Source organism: Anastrepha obliqua, chromosome 4, assembly GCF_027943255.1.
Source record: "Anastrepha obliqua isolate idAnaObli1 chromosome 4, idAnaObli1_1.0, whole genome shotgun sequence".
NCBI lineage: Eukaryota > Metazoa > Arthropoda > Insecta > Diptera > Tephritidae > Anastrepha > Anastrepha obliqua.
The window spans coordinates 117,780,856-117,797,926 of NC_072895.1; the positions used below are offsets into that span (position 1 = coordinate 117,780,856).

Consider the following 17,071-nt stretch of genomic DNA (forward strand, 5'->3'; position numbering starts at 1 on the left):
ACGCTATTTCACGTGAGGGGGTGGCCAATAGGGTTGGAAGGGGGTGGATTTTCAAAATTTTAAGATCAAATTCGTAATCAGCGACCCCGACAACCCCAGAGTAAGAAATTTTGAATCAATTACTTAATTTTTTGAGTTTTGGCCAGCTTTTCGGGAATCGGCCGCACTGTGCGACGTACAAAAATCACACTGTGTAAGTCACTCATTATACCCATCCTATTTATGGCGCAGAAGTATAGACGAAGTCGTCATCCGCTACTTAACCTCTCGCCTGGCTTAACCTCATTACGTGAAAAACCAAATACTTTCATTTCCAATTGAACTGATTGATTTTATTCCTGATCTCATTGGTTGTTCTTTGTTTTAGATGTTCGCTGATAAGTCATGTTTCCAACTGAAAAATGCAGCAACCAGAAAGAAAATTGACAATTTTTCAAAACAATGGGAAATGTGATGAAAAAATAGGTCCCATATGACAATAGACGAAAAATATTCAGAACAAAATCAGTTGAAGCTTCTGAGAAACTCAGAAATGTTGAAAAATAAAGTGAGACATCGTTACTCTCGTTTGATGGGAATGGAAGCAAACGGTTTATTATAAGTTTTTAGCAGCTGGCTGCTTTTGTTCTCTACAATTTGATGAGACTGAAGCAAGCAGTTAAATCAAAGTGCCTAGAATTTCCCCGATAGTCTGTTCCTCGTTACTAGAACGACCAGTATTTATATCCGTTCAGCAACTGCTAACTCAGCTGTGTTCTTCAAAAATATATGAGAAACTTTTATGCTCCAACAATGACGATAACAACAACAAATGGAAGAACTGAAGAAACGTCGTGTACTATCAGTCCTACGCCACTCCAGATACACATTTAATAAGGATGGGTATATAAACTGAGAGAGCTTGACTGAGAAGTTTAGCTGCATCTAATTGTATATCTTTAATCCTTTAACGACTTAGACATGTCATGCACTTCTTTGCCCTAGGAGCGGATGGTGTGTTTTGCTTTTATTAATTTATTTTTGGTTTACAATTCAAATTACCTATAGTCATCTTAATAATACATATGCCACTAATATTTTAGAAATAAATGAGCTCTTACGTCAAATGTACTGTTTTTAAATACTTCTGCAAGGAACCAAAATTTATATCACAAAATTTCTTGCATTTTTTTTCTATGGAGAAAATAGGCAACGTTGTCAAGGGCAGTTTTATAAAAAAATAACGAGAATTTTGTTTTGCTTGAAACTTGCATTTTGTCATTCCTCAATTTATTGGGCTATAAAACTGGGTAGCTAGATTAGTTTTTCAAAAGTCCTGATTAAATTTTGATGAAAATTTGTCGAATTTCTATAAATTTTGGAGGAATATGGAGAAAATAGCCAACGTCATCAGGGGGAAAAATTATACAAAATTAACGAGAAATTATTAAAAATTAACGAATTAATATTCGCTTGAATTTTGTCATTCCCTCATTCCCAAATTTATTCGGCTAAAAAACTGCGTAGCCAGATTTCTTTTTTTGTTTTTTAATCCTGATACAAATTTTGGATGAAAATTTGCCGAATTTTTATAAATTTTGAAGGAATATGCAGAAAATAGGCAACATCATCAGGGGGAAAAATTATAAAAAATTAACGATACATTTCATTCGCTTCAAACTTGCATTGCGTTGGATTAAAATTTAATTGGCTATAAAACTGCGTACCCAAAAAGTTTTTCCAAAAATTCTGATTAAAAAAGTTTACATTTTGATGAAAATTTGTTGAATTTTTATAAATTTTGTACAAATCGTCGCACTTGGACTAATATAGAATGTATTATAAAAAGAACTATGTCTTGATATAAAAATAATTTAAAAAAAGAAGTAAATAGTCGAAACTTGTCAACATGTTGGAGTGCTATATTTTTTCGGGAGCTGTACATACTTAAATATATAAAAAAGCATACTCAAGCTCTTCAGTCAATCACGGCAACATTTTTTACCCTACATTTCAGCCTAAAACCGCATACGAACATGCACGTCAATACATCGGAAAAAAATGCAATGCATTACTAATTTACAAGTATTTGCCTGCCATTTAGTTTCACGAAAAAGCTTTTAATTAAATTTTGTTGTCGCTCCATCATTTGTATTCACAAAAAATCTGTGCTAAAAAACAAAATAATAGAAATCCATTTAAAAAAGCGGGCACACATACACATGCATACTCGTATATATTCGAATGTGTGTAGGCAGAGCTAAAAAGCAAACAATAATATTGAACTCAAAACACTCCGCTGTCAACGTTGACAGTTGACTGGAAAATATTTACATGGACTTGTGGTTTAGGTTGCATTTCTGCGTCACCCGAACTGCCACAGCGCTCATTCATTTACCCACTCCCTTGCAACCGATACGCCCGGTTGATTGAATGTAGAGAGCGATGGCGGCGACGGAAGCGACAGCGGCGACAATACAAATGAATGGGTGGGGTTGGCTGGAGTGCGCGATGCAGTGAAAATAGCAAAAAACAACAAAAACAAGTAACAACATGTAGAAAACGTGTAACGATTGATTTTTTGTGCTGTCGCAAGGGGATAGAAGGGGGCTAATAAGGGAGGTCGGGCAAAGCACTCCACGGGCACTAAAATGTATTGCAAATATATCGAACAGCGGAGGACGCAACGGTGCAGCGCATAACGGAAGCAAATGGAAGCGCACGTCACATACACACACACACACACACACACACACACACACACACACACCACGGAGGTCCACGCTCCTTAGGGATCGGACTGCTAAGCTGGGCTCTAAGCTACCGTGGGGGTCGGCAGGTTGCGGATAGCCGGAAAGCCTGTAGTAGCAGGCCAGTTGCGAAATAAGTTGAAACGAATAAGCAACCCCCGACAATTGAGCGATCAGGAGCGGAGGATGCGGTATAAAAGCCAGCATAAATCTGATGAAGTTCTTGTGACAGTGGCGAAAAGACACCGCCTCTTAGATATAGGTGTCCCCCTCATCATGTGTAGGCATGATGAGTAATACAAAAAACCAGGCGCGACGGCTCCATAATGGACGGCTTCCTGGTCAGCGTCTGTTCACCATGTTAGGTGCGGCTATCAAAGCAACAACAACGATATTAAGACTGAGCCCAGTAAGGTCTTGATTATGGCGTACTGGAAAATGATTGGAATTAATACCTCGAGCTGACGACTGCACTATTCTGTTTCCTTAGTATGCGGAGTGGTATCCAGCAGAAACGGCATTCAGGCTAATGGTGTAGTTGCCCCCGCCCCGTTAAAATGATGGCAAATCTCTAGGAACGCTCCATATTCCGTCGCCATTAAGTGTCGGCGTAGGTCTAGATGTAATATTCCTAGTTAACACTGATTCGGCTCTGAACTTAAGCTCCCATAAGGAGCCTTTGTCAACCCTAGCATGGCCTCCCTGCATGCAAAGATAACCATGGAATCGTCAATGGTGACTACGCATCGGAATATGGATAACGACCTGGAAGTTGGGGCCCATATAACATGAATACGAATAAGACAAACAACTCAAAACAACAAACTAGGGAAGAGGCTGAAGTAACAGCAAAAACGGCATCACAAGTGCACGAGTTAATACTCCCAACAGCTATTGCAGATGGCAATAATGGCTGCGGGGAACTCCTTAAAAACCCCTTCCAAAGGAGCTCAAGGTTGGCGCACTCGCCACCAGACACGGGAAGGACCAGATCGGCGTCACCGTGTATGCAGCACTTCGGTTTCTTGAAAGCGATGACGGCCGAAGAAATCTATCAAGCAATTGGCGATAAGGTTAAGGAGCTAACGTATATGATGGAGCCTCCGAAGCGAAATATCAATCAACCAATGAGGGATTTGATCGCTAACATAACGGACCTCCATAAAAAGCTAGGTAGATCTATCCTTACCCCGAGGAACCAGGCCCCAAGAGGAGCGAATGAAGCAACTTCTGCTATTCGAGACAAAGGTACCCAAACATCACCACTGATCAAGCGTACCACAGATTGCACGCCAAAGAGGGCAATAGATAACGCTGCAGCAAGCTCAGCGAAAAGAAGTAAAACGAACCGTGTCGAAGACCTAAAGAATACGCCGGTTAAAACGTACGAACAAGAAAAAACAGGAAAGTGGGAAGTGGTTAAAGCCAAGAAGAATCAAAAGAGTTCTTCGCAGAATACTCTCAAACGAGACGTTAAGGAAGTAGAAAATAACGACGCCAAAAGCAGTAGAAGACGGAGAAGACCACCACGTAAGGACGCTATCGTGGTCAAAAGCGCTGGTAACATCTCATATGCCGAAATTTTGAAGCGCGTTAAGACAGAGCCAAGTCTTAAGGAACTTAGTAACAACATACAAGGAGTCAAAAAAACTGCGAAAGGAGAGTTACTGCTTCTGCTGGAAAAAACATCCGACCCAAATACCTCGAGAGTCCATGAAGCTGTTAAGGCGGCTCTAGGAGAAAGTGTAGATGTCAGGGCACTTACAGAGCTGAGGCAGGTGGAAATTCGTGACCTCGATGAAATTACGACAAAGGAAGAAGTTCACGAGGCGGTAGCAAGACAATTCCAAGAGCTGGAGATACCTATCTCAGCCATCTTGGGTCTGCGAAAAGCTTACGGAGGAACGCAAACGGCGACGCTAAAAGTAGCACCGGAAATCGCTACCAAGCTGGCGGAAGCTAATAAAATCCGCATAGGTCTCGTAATTTGCCGCATACGGGAGAAGATCGAGCCAAAAAGATGCTTTAAATGCATGGAATATGGGCATGTGGCAGTAAGCTGTAAAAGCTCAGCTGACCTTAGTAACACCTGCTTCAAATGTGGTAACAAGGATCACCAGGCTAAAAACTGCACACAAACAGCAAGCTGTATAATGTGCAAGAAGAAAAAGGAAAGCGATACGGCGCATGCGATGACCAGCAGTAAGTGCCCTCAATATCTGAGAGCTCTTAAAGAAATTCGGCAGAAATAAAGATCTTGCAACTAAATCTTAACCACTGTGAAAGCGCCCAGGACCTACTCGAGCAGACAATACGGGAACACAAAATAGATGTTGCTATACTTAGTGAGCCCTATAAACACAAAACAGGTAACGGCTGGGCCTCTGACACAACAGGCAAGTCAACGATTTGGAACTGTGGAGCAAATAGATCCCAACTGATGAGCGTGAATGCAGCCCGCGGATTCGTACGTGCGCGCGTGGAAGGCACATACATTTACAGCTGCTATCTACCACCCAGCTTAACTCTGCTGGAAGCAACAGGCATCCTGGAGAACCTCGCCCAGGATGTAAAGGAGCATAGACCTGTCATCGTAGCCGGTGATTTCAACGCTTGGGCTGTTAACTGGGGATGCCCACGGACAAGCCCTAGAGGGCAAGCCCTGCTGGAAGCGTTTGCTATGCTAGATATAGCCTTGATGAACACAGGAAGTCAACAGACGTATCAAAAGGCGGGAACGGGGTCTATAATCGACCTAACCTTCGTGAGTTCTAGTCTTGTTCGCGACACGAAATGGTTCGTCAGCCAGCATTACACTCGGAGCGATCACCTCGCAATAATCTGTGAAATAAGGAAGCACGGCGAAGAAAGGTTCCCAAATAACTACGACACGCGGTACAAAGTTAAAACAATGGAGGCTGAGATTATTGAAATCATGCTGGCAGATGTAACTCTCGGAGGGGATGCATCTGAGAAAACAACACAAACCATGAGACACGTAACAGAAGCATGCGACGCAGCCATGTCCAAAACGAGGCCCAATAGGCGCAACAGCGAACCTGTCTACTGGTGGACAGCAGACATTGCAGAACTGCGCAGCGAATGTTTAAGAGCAAGGCGAATCTACCAACGATCTAGGGGTACGGACAGATTCCAAGAAAATCAGCTCCAATATAAGCAAAGAAGGAAGGCCCTAAAAAAGGCAATCAAAAACAGTAAACGCCGGTGTTTCCTGCAGCTATGCGACGACGCCGATAATGACCCTTGGGGCCTCGGTTACAGGCTTGTTATGAAAAAACTCAAAGTCTTTAAGCCACTCCCAACAACATGCCCAGCTACACTGCGTAATGTAGTAGAAACTCTGTTCCCCGTCCAAGACACTATACGAGACCACGAATTGGTAGGATCCTGTGAAGGCGAACAAAATTTGCAGCTAACCAACAAAGAAGAACTCCTGATGATCATAAAACGGATTAAAAATAATAAAGCTCCAGGACCGGATGGAATCCCCAACGAGGCCTTAAAAGTTGCTATTCAAAGTCGTACCGACATTTTTGTAGATCTCTACAATACATGCCTAAAGGAAGGTACATTTCCAACCCAGTGGAAGTTGCAGAAACTGGTTTTAATACCAAAAGGATCCAAGCCTGCGGAAGATCCTACAGGCTACCGCCCCCTGTGCATGCTCGACACCGCAGGAAAAATCCTGGAACGACTGATTGCAGTCCGTCTGGAGGCTGCTATAGAGGATGTAGGCGGTCTATCACCACGACAATTTGGATTCCGGAAAGCCCGCTCAACAACAGATGCTGTGTCTGCAGTCAAGACCATTGCGCAGAAGGCAATAGAAGGTACTCGGTGGCTAAACGGTAGCAAGGAGTATTGCCTAATTGCGACACTAGACGTCAAGAACGCCTTCAATACGGCGAATTGGAGCAAAATTCTGATCGCGCTGGATAACTTCCACATTCCAAGGTACATTCGCAAGATTGTCGCCAGTTACCTTTCCGACAGAACCCTGCGCTATAAAACCGATGCTGGGGTAAAAGAGCACAAAATAACTGGCGGAGTTCCACAAGGCTCAGTCCTGGGACCCTTACTTTGGAACGTCATGTACGATGGAGTCTTGCGCCTCAGTCTGCCTCTAGGGTCGCAAATCATTGGATTTGCTGACGACATAGCTGTTGTGGTCGTGGCCAAAACACTCCGTCGAGCCGAAGAAACATGCAACCAGGCTGTCGGCATGGTAAAGAGATGGTTATGCAACAGTGGTCTAACTCTTGCGGACCATAAAACTGAAGTAGTATTAATTAGCAGCAGGAAGATTGTGGAGTCAGCTAATATAATGGTGGGCGACCATGGTATAGAATCGAAACCATTTATTAAGTACCTGGGCGTAATAATTGACCGTAGGCTCAATTTCAAAGAGCACTTGGTGTACGCGAGTAGAAGGGCAGCAGAAGCAGTAACTGCACTAACACGACTAATGATGAATATTAGAGGCCCTAGGCAAAACAGCAGGAGACTTCTTAATACTGTGGTCTCGTCGATTTTGCTGTACGCAGCTCCGGCATGGGCGGAAGCCACAAACTACAGCTCGTATGTGAAGTGTATGAAATCGGTGTACCGATTGAGTGCTCTCAGAGTGTGCTGCGCGTTTCGCACGGTATCGGAAGACGCCATTATGGTTATAGCAGGTCTACTCCCAATAAATTTAATGGCAAAAGAGTACGCTGAAGTTTACCAAAACAAAGCTACTTCAGAACGACAGACAATACGCAGGATAGCAAGGGAGCGCAGCCAGCGTTTATGGCAGGAAAAATGGAGCTCATCTCCCAACGGACGCTGGACGTACCGTTTGATTCCCATTATTTCGAAATGGATTAACCGTGAACATGGACAGTTAGACTACTACCTGACCCAAATACTGACAGGGCATGGGTGCTTCAAATCCTACTTATACAGGTTTAAGCACGAAGACGACCCGTACTGTTCTTATTGTGCACCAACTGCAGAAGACGCAGAACATGTTTTGTTTGTCTGTCCGCGATTTGCGTTAGAAAGGGAGGAACTAAGCACTAGGGTGGGGAAGCCAATTACGGCTGATAACCTAGTCGATATTATGATAGAGTCCGAAGAATATTGGTCCGCTGTATGTAATATGGCAAAAATAATAATCTCCAAACTGCGTCGCGCTGAACAACAGCGCAGATCTTCATGAAGAGGCAATAGGCCGCTCCCCCTTCCGTGAAGTACTACTTAACGGTTGTCCCGCGGGAGGGAAACGGAGCTGGGGTGGGTTTTTAGTGGGTGAGCCGAAAGGCAAGTCTCACACTTTTCGGCTTTCAATGCTTGTGCCACCTCCATAAAAAAAAAAAAAAAAAAAAAAAAAAAAAAAAAAAAAACACACACACACACACGCGCACAAATGCATGTATGTGACCTTAGCCATTAGCCTCTGTCTGCCTGTGATTGTTTGTTCGTTTCTTCGTTTGTTTGTTTGACTGCCTGTCTGATTGTCAGCCTGCGCACTTTCCCAGCTGTGTGTCGCTGTGTTTGCTCCTCTCATTCGCCGATTGTCTGTCCGTCCGTCAATGAGTTAGCATGTGTAAAACAAAATCTCTGCAAATAGCAAAATAACAACAGCGCCAACAATAACAGCAACACAGCGACAATGTACTTTTGATGAGAGCAGCGAAAAAAAGAAAAGAAAAAAAAAACAGCAATGAACACTAAAACTTTTGGTGCTGTTGCACTACCCACTACTCGTATAACATGTGTGGCATGCAACATTGCATGCAGTGTATTTAGGTGATATACGAGCTGCATACATATGTACGTAAACCAATTTATATGTATTGATATTGCGCATAGTAGGGCTGTGTGGCATGTGGCATGCTACATTTTTGTGGTAATGGTGGCGCATGTGTGTGATTGCATTTTACTTTGACTGCCGATCAGGGAGAAAATAAAGTCCAAAGAAACAATGTTTACCAAAAATAAAACCAAATACAAAAGTAACAACACAAATTTGTCAACTGAGCCGCACAGTGCAGTTACATCTGTTGTATACCTCCCCCTTCACGGCGACTTCTTGCTCTAAATCGCCTCTCTTCTTGTTAGAAATGTCCACGCTTTATGTTGACTTGGTTTATGTACCAAACTACAATCGAGTTCAAAAACTTTAAATTCTTGAGCGCAACCTACAGTTGTGGTCACATAAATAAGGCACTTCATCTTTTTAGAATAATCACAATATTTTCTAAGTCACATTTTTTTGCGTTAATTTCTTATAAAAGTAAGGTTTATTGTGCAAAAAAAGCTTAATAAATTAGAGTTCCAAACTTTGTACAAAATTCACAAAAATTTAACGAATTTCATAAAATTACATTCAAAGTTGCAAACCTTTTATTCAGCGTTTCTAAAAATTTTCGGTTATGCAGTTTTATAGCCTATTTGATTCTACTCAATAAATGGCAGCTTAAAGTCGCTTAAAAATCGTGTTGATTTTTGGCATTTTTTTCGCTGCGATGTTGAGAATTTTCTTTCATATAAAAAACTTTCGAACACTCTCGTTATTGCTTCTTCCGATAAATTTTTCGCAGTTTTGTAAGTCCCTATTGCGGTTGAGTAAGAATTAATGTTTTTTATATATTTCAGGCCATTGGAATTAAAAATGTTAGTTCTACTCAAGCAAATGTTATTCGTGGGCTCCTTTATGGCGAGTTCCGCCTTTATCGGATTCTCATCTCATCTTGGCACTACAGTCCGGGTTAGGCCATTGCCTCCTCTCCTATACGCCTCCATTTTTCTCGACAGTCCGCTTTCGCTCTATGTTGTGAGATTTTCATCTTCCGTATATCGTCTCCTACGTCTTGCAACCATCGTCTTCTTGGCCGGCCTCTCCTTCTTGCTCCTTCAGGGTTTGCTTTAAATGCTTTTTTGGTCGTTCTTTCGCTGCGCATTCTTAAAACGTGTCCATACCACCGTAATATTATATGTGGGACTTTACAAACCAGATTCACTTTCATAATTTTTTTACGTTCTGATTTCATGTTTTGGACGAGAGACAAATAAGCTTCAATGTTTTGCTTTGCTTCCGGATCACCTTCAGATTGATATTCATGGGGATTAGGGTCCACGCCGAATATGTTTCGAAAGTACTACTTATTTCGCTCATTCTATCACTTTATAGAGTATTCAGTCGGGCTCCTCCTCCTCATACAGTTTTAAGTCTACTCCGAACATCAGATGATTTTTATGAGACGCTTTTTCATGGCTGAGATAAACTCGAAGTTTTGGAATTCACTGCCGGGGTGCGACTGCTTTTAAAAAGAAACTTCTTCTATCATTGTTTCATGGCCGGAGATTGGAACCTGGGCTCATACGAATGGTAGTCTAAGTTCATGACTTTCGACTATGGCGGCCATTCTTTTCTGAAAGATATTCAAAATTAGTTTGTCCACTTAGATTATAGAGTAGGATCACTAATTTGACAGCTTCATGAAATATTTTGTAATAATTATATACATACAAGGTGGCGAAAAATTAATCACCCTATTGGAAGACTTACGATTTTTGGAAATAACTTTTAAAATAAAGATTTGCATCACTCAAAAACATTTTTTTAGCAAAAAAGTTAGTCAAAAACAAATTTGGATTATAAATTTTGCACCATTTGGTATATACAGTCAACGTCAAAAGAAAGTGTACACCATATATTGACAAGATTTTATTTTTTATTTAGTAACTTTTTAATTTGAATTATTTTTTTATAAAAATGTGCAACGACAATCATTAAAAGCAAATCTCGAACTTTACATAAAAAAATTTCGGCAAATTTTTATCAAAATACGAACATTTTACTCCAATTTTTAAAAAAGTTTTGGGTACGCAGTTTTATAGACATTTAAATTTTAAAATAACAAAGTAAACGTTTGAAGTAGATCAAAAATCAAACTGATTTTTTAGAATTTTTTATTCGCGGTCTTTTGCACTTCCTTCATATAAAGCCTACTACTATTTTTTTTATATGGAAGAAAACACCCAACACCGTCAGCAGGAAAAAATTGTTTAAAATCAATTGTCATATATACATACACATATGGATATTTTGATACATTTTTAGTTTCTTACAAATCAAATGAAGCAGATCATTATATACCCACCGTAGATACCCTGAGGCAATGTGCAAAAATATCTTCATGAAAGCTAAGGTTTTTTTTTCTTATTTTTGTCGGGGCAACTAGTAAGTGCAGCACTCAGATATTAATTAAGTCCATTGTACTGTACTTGGACTCCCTTTTAATTTTCTTTAAATTTACCCGATCTCCGAAGAAATCTGAGTAGATCTTGTGGTGACAACGAGTCAACGTGGTCGCTTCTTAGCACATCAGTGCCAAAGACCTCAAACCTGATTCGAGCGTAGGCGGGGCAGACGTGCAGGAAGTGGTCCGCCGTCTCATCCTCCTCTTCGCAAGTTGGTCAGATTACGCTGTCTGAGGTGCCTACTTTTTCCATGTGCACAGAAAGTGGCCCTTCGTCAGTGCAACCAGCTGTCTGCACGCCTTTCTGCTTAATGACAGGAGGGTTTGCGACAGTCGATCGGACATGGTTTTCCACGTTTTCCCAAAAACGCCTTTGCACTGCCAGAAAGCTGTCAGTGCATTGGATGTCTTTGTTTCAAAGTGTGACTTGCAAAGAAGTTTACTATCGAGGATTACTCCAAGATATTTGATTTCTTTGGATAGCTGGATTGTGACTTCTTTTAGCTTAGGCAGAACGAGTCCATCAAGCTTCCTCTTTCTGGCAGGCTGAGAGAGGCTGCAGCTCAGGTAACATCAGCTGCAGCCTCTCTCAGCCTGCCAAGCTCGCTTGTGAGTTGCAGTAACCCATTTGCTAATCGTGGCTTTGATGGCTGCAGAAGGGAGTGGCAAAACGGGCTCTGGGCCAAAGAAGTTGGCCTCAGAGCCCAGCCTAGCTAAAGAGTCAGAGGTCTCGTTACCCACAATACCCATGTGTCAGCCTGGATTTACAGGACTCGACTACCCCTGATGTGGTTGGGGGGCTGTCTAAGGCCACAAGCGTAGCTTGGCTGTCGCTGCAGACCCATAGATGTCTCACTCTCCATCGGTTTTCCACAACAAAGTTCATCGCTTATTGAACTGCATACATCTCCGCTTGAAACACAGATGCATGCATTCCAAGAGCAAAGTGCAGTTTTGTCCCGCTGGATTCCACGTAGAACCCAGAGCCGGAGCCATGCTCGGTCCTGGAGCTATCCGTGAAAATGCGACAACAGTGTTTGCCGGGCTCATTTTCTGAGGTTGACCACAACTGAGCCTCTGGCCGCACTACACTGTATCTCTTTTCAAGTGCGACTCTTGATGGCATAGAGAGAATCGTTGCATCGAGGTCCGTGCCTTCTCTGTTTTCCAATGCCGGAAAAGGCTCATACCAGTTTCCATTGTGTTTCAGCCTGCAGATGGCCTTCAATGTCTCTCCTTGGATGAAAGCATCAAGTGGTGGTAAACCAATCAGAGCATCTAATGCCGGGCCTGAAGTAGTCGGAAAAGCTCCGGTGCAACAGATGGCCACAGTGCGTTGTAATCTCGACAAGGTCCTCCTGACTCCCACGAGAGAGAGTCTACTCATCCAGACCACTGATGCATAGGTGATAATGGGTCTTATCATAGCCGTGTAGATCCATTGGACCTTGCTAGGAGGACGACGTTTTCCCAAAAACGCCTTTGCACTGCCAGAAAGCTGTCAGTGCATTGGATGTCTTTGTTTCAACGTGTGACTTCCAAAGAAGTTTACTATCGAGGATTACTCCAAGATATTTGATTTCTTTGGATAGCTGGATTGCGACTCCTTTTAGCTTAGGCAGAACGAGTCCATCAAGCTTCCTCCTTCTGGTAAAGAGGACAATACCAGTTTTGGTGGGGTTTGCCGATAGCCCATTCGCAGAGCACCAAGTGTCAATCACATCCAGACTTTTCTACAGATGTTCATAAGCGAAAGGCCCGTTAACAAACAGGCAACGTCGTCCGCAAATGCTTGTGTGTAAAGCTAAGGTTAGTTCCAAATTTTTAACCACAAATATTAAATATATTTTTTTTAACTGCTATTTTGTTAAACAATTTATTTATTTCAATTCAATTAACAAAATATTAAACATTTTTTTTTTTATTTTAGATAATCCAATCTTCAACGGAAACGCTCTTGTGAGAAGTCATTCTGGCGGCCAGCTGAAAAGAATTTAATAGTTATATGTATATTATATACAAAAATGTTAACCTTACCTTAGAATTTCAGCTATATGTAAATATTTGTGTATGCCCGAATACTTATTGCAAGATTAGTAATTTGAAATGCCTTTGGCAGAAAATATTTTACAAAATCGCTTTCCTTGGCCTTCTCACTGCGAAGCACCTTCTAATTATCTTCTAAGTAGTCCCTAACTACCGTGTCATTACTTCCGTAATTTTGCTCTTTCTGAGCATTTCTTTTTGATGAATCATCTGCTGCCAAATGCAAAAATAAAAACCCGAAACTAAAGACACAACGATTTTTTCCTTGGAACTGCGTATCTTTAGTCATCAGTTATTCTTGCGTGTAAACCATTTCAAAACAATGACGTAGTGCAAGCAGTAAATCGGCAAAATAAATACGTTCGCAGTGCATCTGGAAATTATAAAATTCTTCAGCACAAATATGATTGAAATGGCAGAAAAAGGCCAAAAGCCACAATGCGAGAGCCACACAAATGTCTGCCAAGAATAATAAACAGATGAATGAATGAAATTGTAGCAGAGAAAAAAACAAGAAAAAAGCAATTCCAACGAAATACAAAGCACACATACTCTGCCGAAAAAAGGTTTGATATGCGAATTTCAAGGCGTTGCCGAAAATGCAAATAATTCAGAAAGCAAGGCAATGTAAAAAAGAATGAATTGCACCGGAATTTTCCAAGAACGGCCAAGCTGTGGCCACAGGATGATAAGCTGCGAGTTTCCCACTTTCGATAAAACAACTGCGTTTATGTGTTTCTTCGTTCATCGCTGGCAATCCAATCTATGTCAAAGCGAATTAGGGCAGGCTTTAAGCGATTTTCACATGCATCTCGTTTTTGTTATAATATTTCGTAGTTCATTTTTGGTGATTTTTTCTGATAACCACCAGAAAACATTACTGCCAGCAAAAAATATTTCTACACAAAAATATAAGAAATAAGGTCCATTAGGGCATAGCTCTGAAGCCAATTTAGAGCCTCTTAAAGCTTAAATGAAGCTATCTTTAGTTAGTACGAAGCCGATATGAAAACTAATTCTTATTTAAGGATTATGAATATTATTATTTTTTTATTCATTTGACGGATCAGAGGAAGGCCCCACCAAAAATAACCATGTAATGTTAGATGACAAAGAAGTGGAGTTCATTGATAGCCTCTGCTATCCGGTTGCACTCTAGCAGCGGACGGCGTAGTAGAGGAAGACGTCAACAACAAAATGAGCAAGGCAGCTCGTTCGGGTGCTTATGGAATATTTGGGCAAACTCGAAAATTTCCAGAAACACCAAACTCAGGATATTCAACCCATGTGTCAAGTCGATGCTGCTATAAGTGAAGGGTGGCGTGTTTCGAAAACGATCACAAAGAAACTTCAATGCTTCACCAACAAATGCTTGAGGACAATATGCAGAATATTCTGGCCCAACATCATAAGTAATGGAAAACTCTGGCTACAAGTAAACGAAATGGAGTAGTTGAATAGGCCACGCTCTTAGAAAACCGCCCTAGAGTATTAAAAGAATGGACCTAGATAGGAATCCTCTGGGAATCAGAAGCCGGAGCCGACACCTGGAAAAGGTGCATGGCTTGCATGACTTGCATTTTCCAAAAATACAAGCTGGGACAATGCTAAGGCGATAGCAACTAGCCGCATACGCTGGAGAAGCCTTGTAGAGGACCTCCTCAGTGTAATCAGAAAAAAAAGGATGGCGCTAAATAGTAAATTATATGCAAGTTTTAATATTTTAGTAGGAGAACGCTCCGACTCTAAAGGTATTCAAAGCCACCTGGCGGTAGCTAAGGAAGAAGAAGACCTTTGCTGCGTTGGAAAGATCAGGTGGGAAGGAGATGGCTTCACTTGGTGTGCCCAACTGGCACCGGATAGCACGCGAAAGAAACGACTTCCGCGCTTTGTTAAAAATTATTTTGGATGACGGAAATCTTTATTTTGACCCTTACGAGATCCATTGCTTGTCTGTTTGTATGCTGCAGCTGTCTAGCTCACAAGTGTCAAATATGATTGCCGTAGGACGATATTTGCAAATATTATAAATCTTTCCATAATTGATTAATTTTGCGCCACCTTTATAACTAAAATTTGAAAAAAAAGATTTTGGACACACTAGTGCCATCTAAAGTTTTTTAAAATAAAAATGAAACTTGCTGAAACCGAAAAAATGTATTTAAAATTTTTTATTTGCATAATTTTGTTTTTTCAAATTATAACGTTTTTGAAATTATTTCAGTTTTAGATACTTTTTACTATAAACACGACACGAGCTGTCTTTTTTCTACTTTCTATTGCCTTTTTGTATTCATATTAATTAAAGAAAATTTAAAACTTTTAAAACTTGGACGGCTCGAAATTTACTTTAAAGCTTTGCTTTACTAAACTTCTTTTCTTATAATTTTATTTAGGAATCAAATCTGCCAGGAACGAATTGGGAAAAACCGTTCAGTACTAATCGACAGTATAAGTATAAACCGCCCGATAGGGTGATTAATTTTGCGCCACTTTGTATATATACAAAGAAGTCCCACGTTAAGAAGTGCCACTGCAATGAAATTTATACATTTTTTGCACTTCGTCTCCATTCAGCATAACAAACATGCGTGCATGTGGGCAAATATATATATGTACTTATACATACATACGTACTTTTGTACAATTATTCCTCAAGCAAAACAATTTGTCTCCATAAATCCCCCAAGCGCTCTACTACACTCGCTTTCATTGCCCATTCATCGAATTTCGCCATCTGTTCAACGAATTTATTCAAATGTATCTCTGCTTTGCCGCAACGAGTTAATTAGATTGTCGTTCGTTTCCACTTCCAGGAACTACCAAAACACAGGCGCGCTTCAAATAAGCCAATTATAAGAATCCACACATATTTCGCCTCGCTTGCGCGCCTAAATGAAATGTAAAGATCAAAATCGCCACAAAAATATCATTCGCTGCCATTTCGAAAAAACGAAAAAGAAATAGAAAAGTACTGAAATATATACACAATTGAGTTTTATCTTTTTATTTTTATTCGTTTTTCTTTTTAAATGCAATAAAGACATCAACAACAAGCAGCTGAGTGCGTCGATTGGGCGGCATTTGAAAGAACTGTTTGCGCTGCATGATGGGGCAGCGGCACCAGTCAGTGGTGCCTACAAAGGCGCAGAGTTTTGCGATCGACTGCCGCTTGCCGGCAATATTCAAAAGGCATACTCAGCGAAATTTTCTTGTTGTTCTTGTGGTGTAATGATGAAAGTGATGAAGGAAATTATTTCATGCTAGTTTGATCGCGCACACCCTCTGCCCCAGCCTCCTGCCGCCTGCCATCTGTCGTATGCTTTTACTGCTTGATCTTCACGCATTGCCACTAAAAATAACTCAAAATTAGCAACGAACTGAAACTAATGGAAATTTCATCATTATTACTTGCATACTCTGTAGATGCGCTCGGCGTACACTTGTCGAGATATTTTTTATATTCACAAGGACGGAAATAATTTATTGTAATGAAGTGTGGAAACAAATGAAAGACCTGTGATAATAATTTTAAGCCAAGTGGGATCTGCCATATTTTGAGTGGTAGTTGGGAAATTATTTTGTATGCTGTTACTTTTTCTATGATTTGTTTATTGGGGGCTCTTCACTGGAAAAATTGGTCAATCATTGATGTTGTGATTTTGTAGGATCAATGGCTCGATCTTGTGAGCTTTAAGTTATTAGCGGATGAACATCACACAAACATTGGGATTAAAACAAATAAAGGGAGCATATTTACGGCTATCCGGGCACGACAATAGAGTAGTGTGTAAAGAAATTGCAGCAGAAGAAAGGCGTTTGTTCGATCGCCCATCCTTAGATAGATGGATAGATTCGTGGGGGGTTGGACAAGTCCAAGCACTCAGTCAGTAGACCATTGTACTACACCCTGATAGATATCAGTAGAAAGAATAGAGATAGGAAAGATAAAAGGTGGATGGTAAAAACGGATAAAATAGTTTGAGGTCACTCTTCCTCAAATCTCTTATATATATATATATATATATA

At 40.9% G+C, this 17,071-nt stretch overlaps 1 protein-coding gene across 1 annotated transcript; it reads left to right on the forward strand.

Moving 5' to 3' along the window:
• The first annotated feature begins 3,517 nt into the window (after positions 1–3,517).
• On the forward strand, positions 3,518–16,309 carry LOC129244387 (uncharacterized). Its single transcript, XM_054882007.1, has 3 exons — positions 3,518–4,931; positions 5,099–7,090; positions 16,086–16,309. The coding sequence occupies exons 1-3, from the start codon at positions 3,518–3,520 to the stop codon at positions 16,307–16,309; spliced, it is 3,630 nt and encodes a 1,209-aa protein (XP_054737982.1).
• The last annotated feature ends 762 nt before the right edge of the window (positions 16,310–17,071 follow it).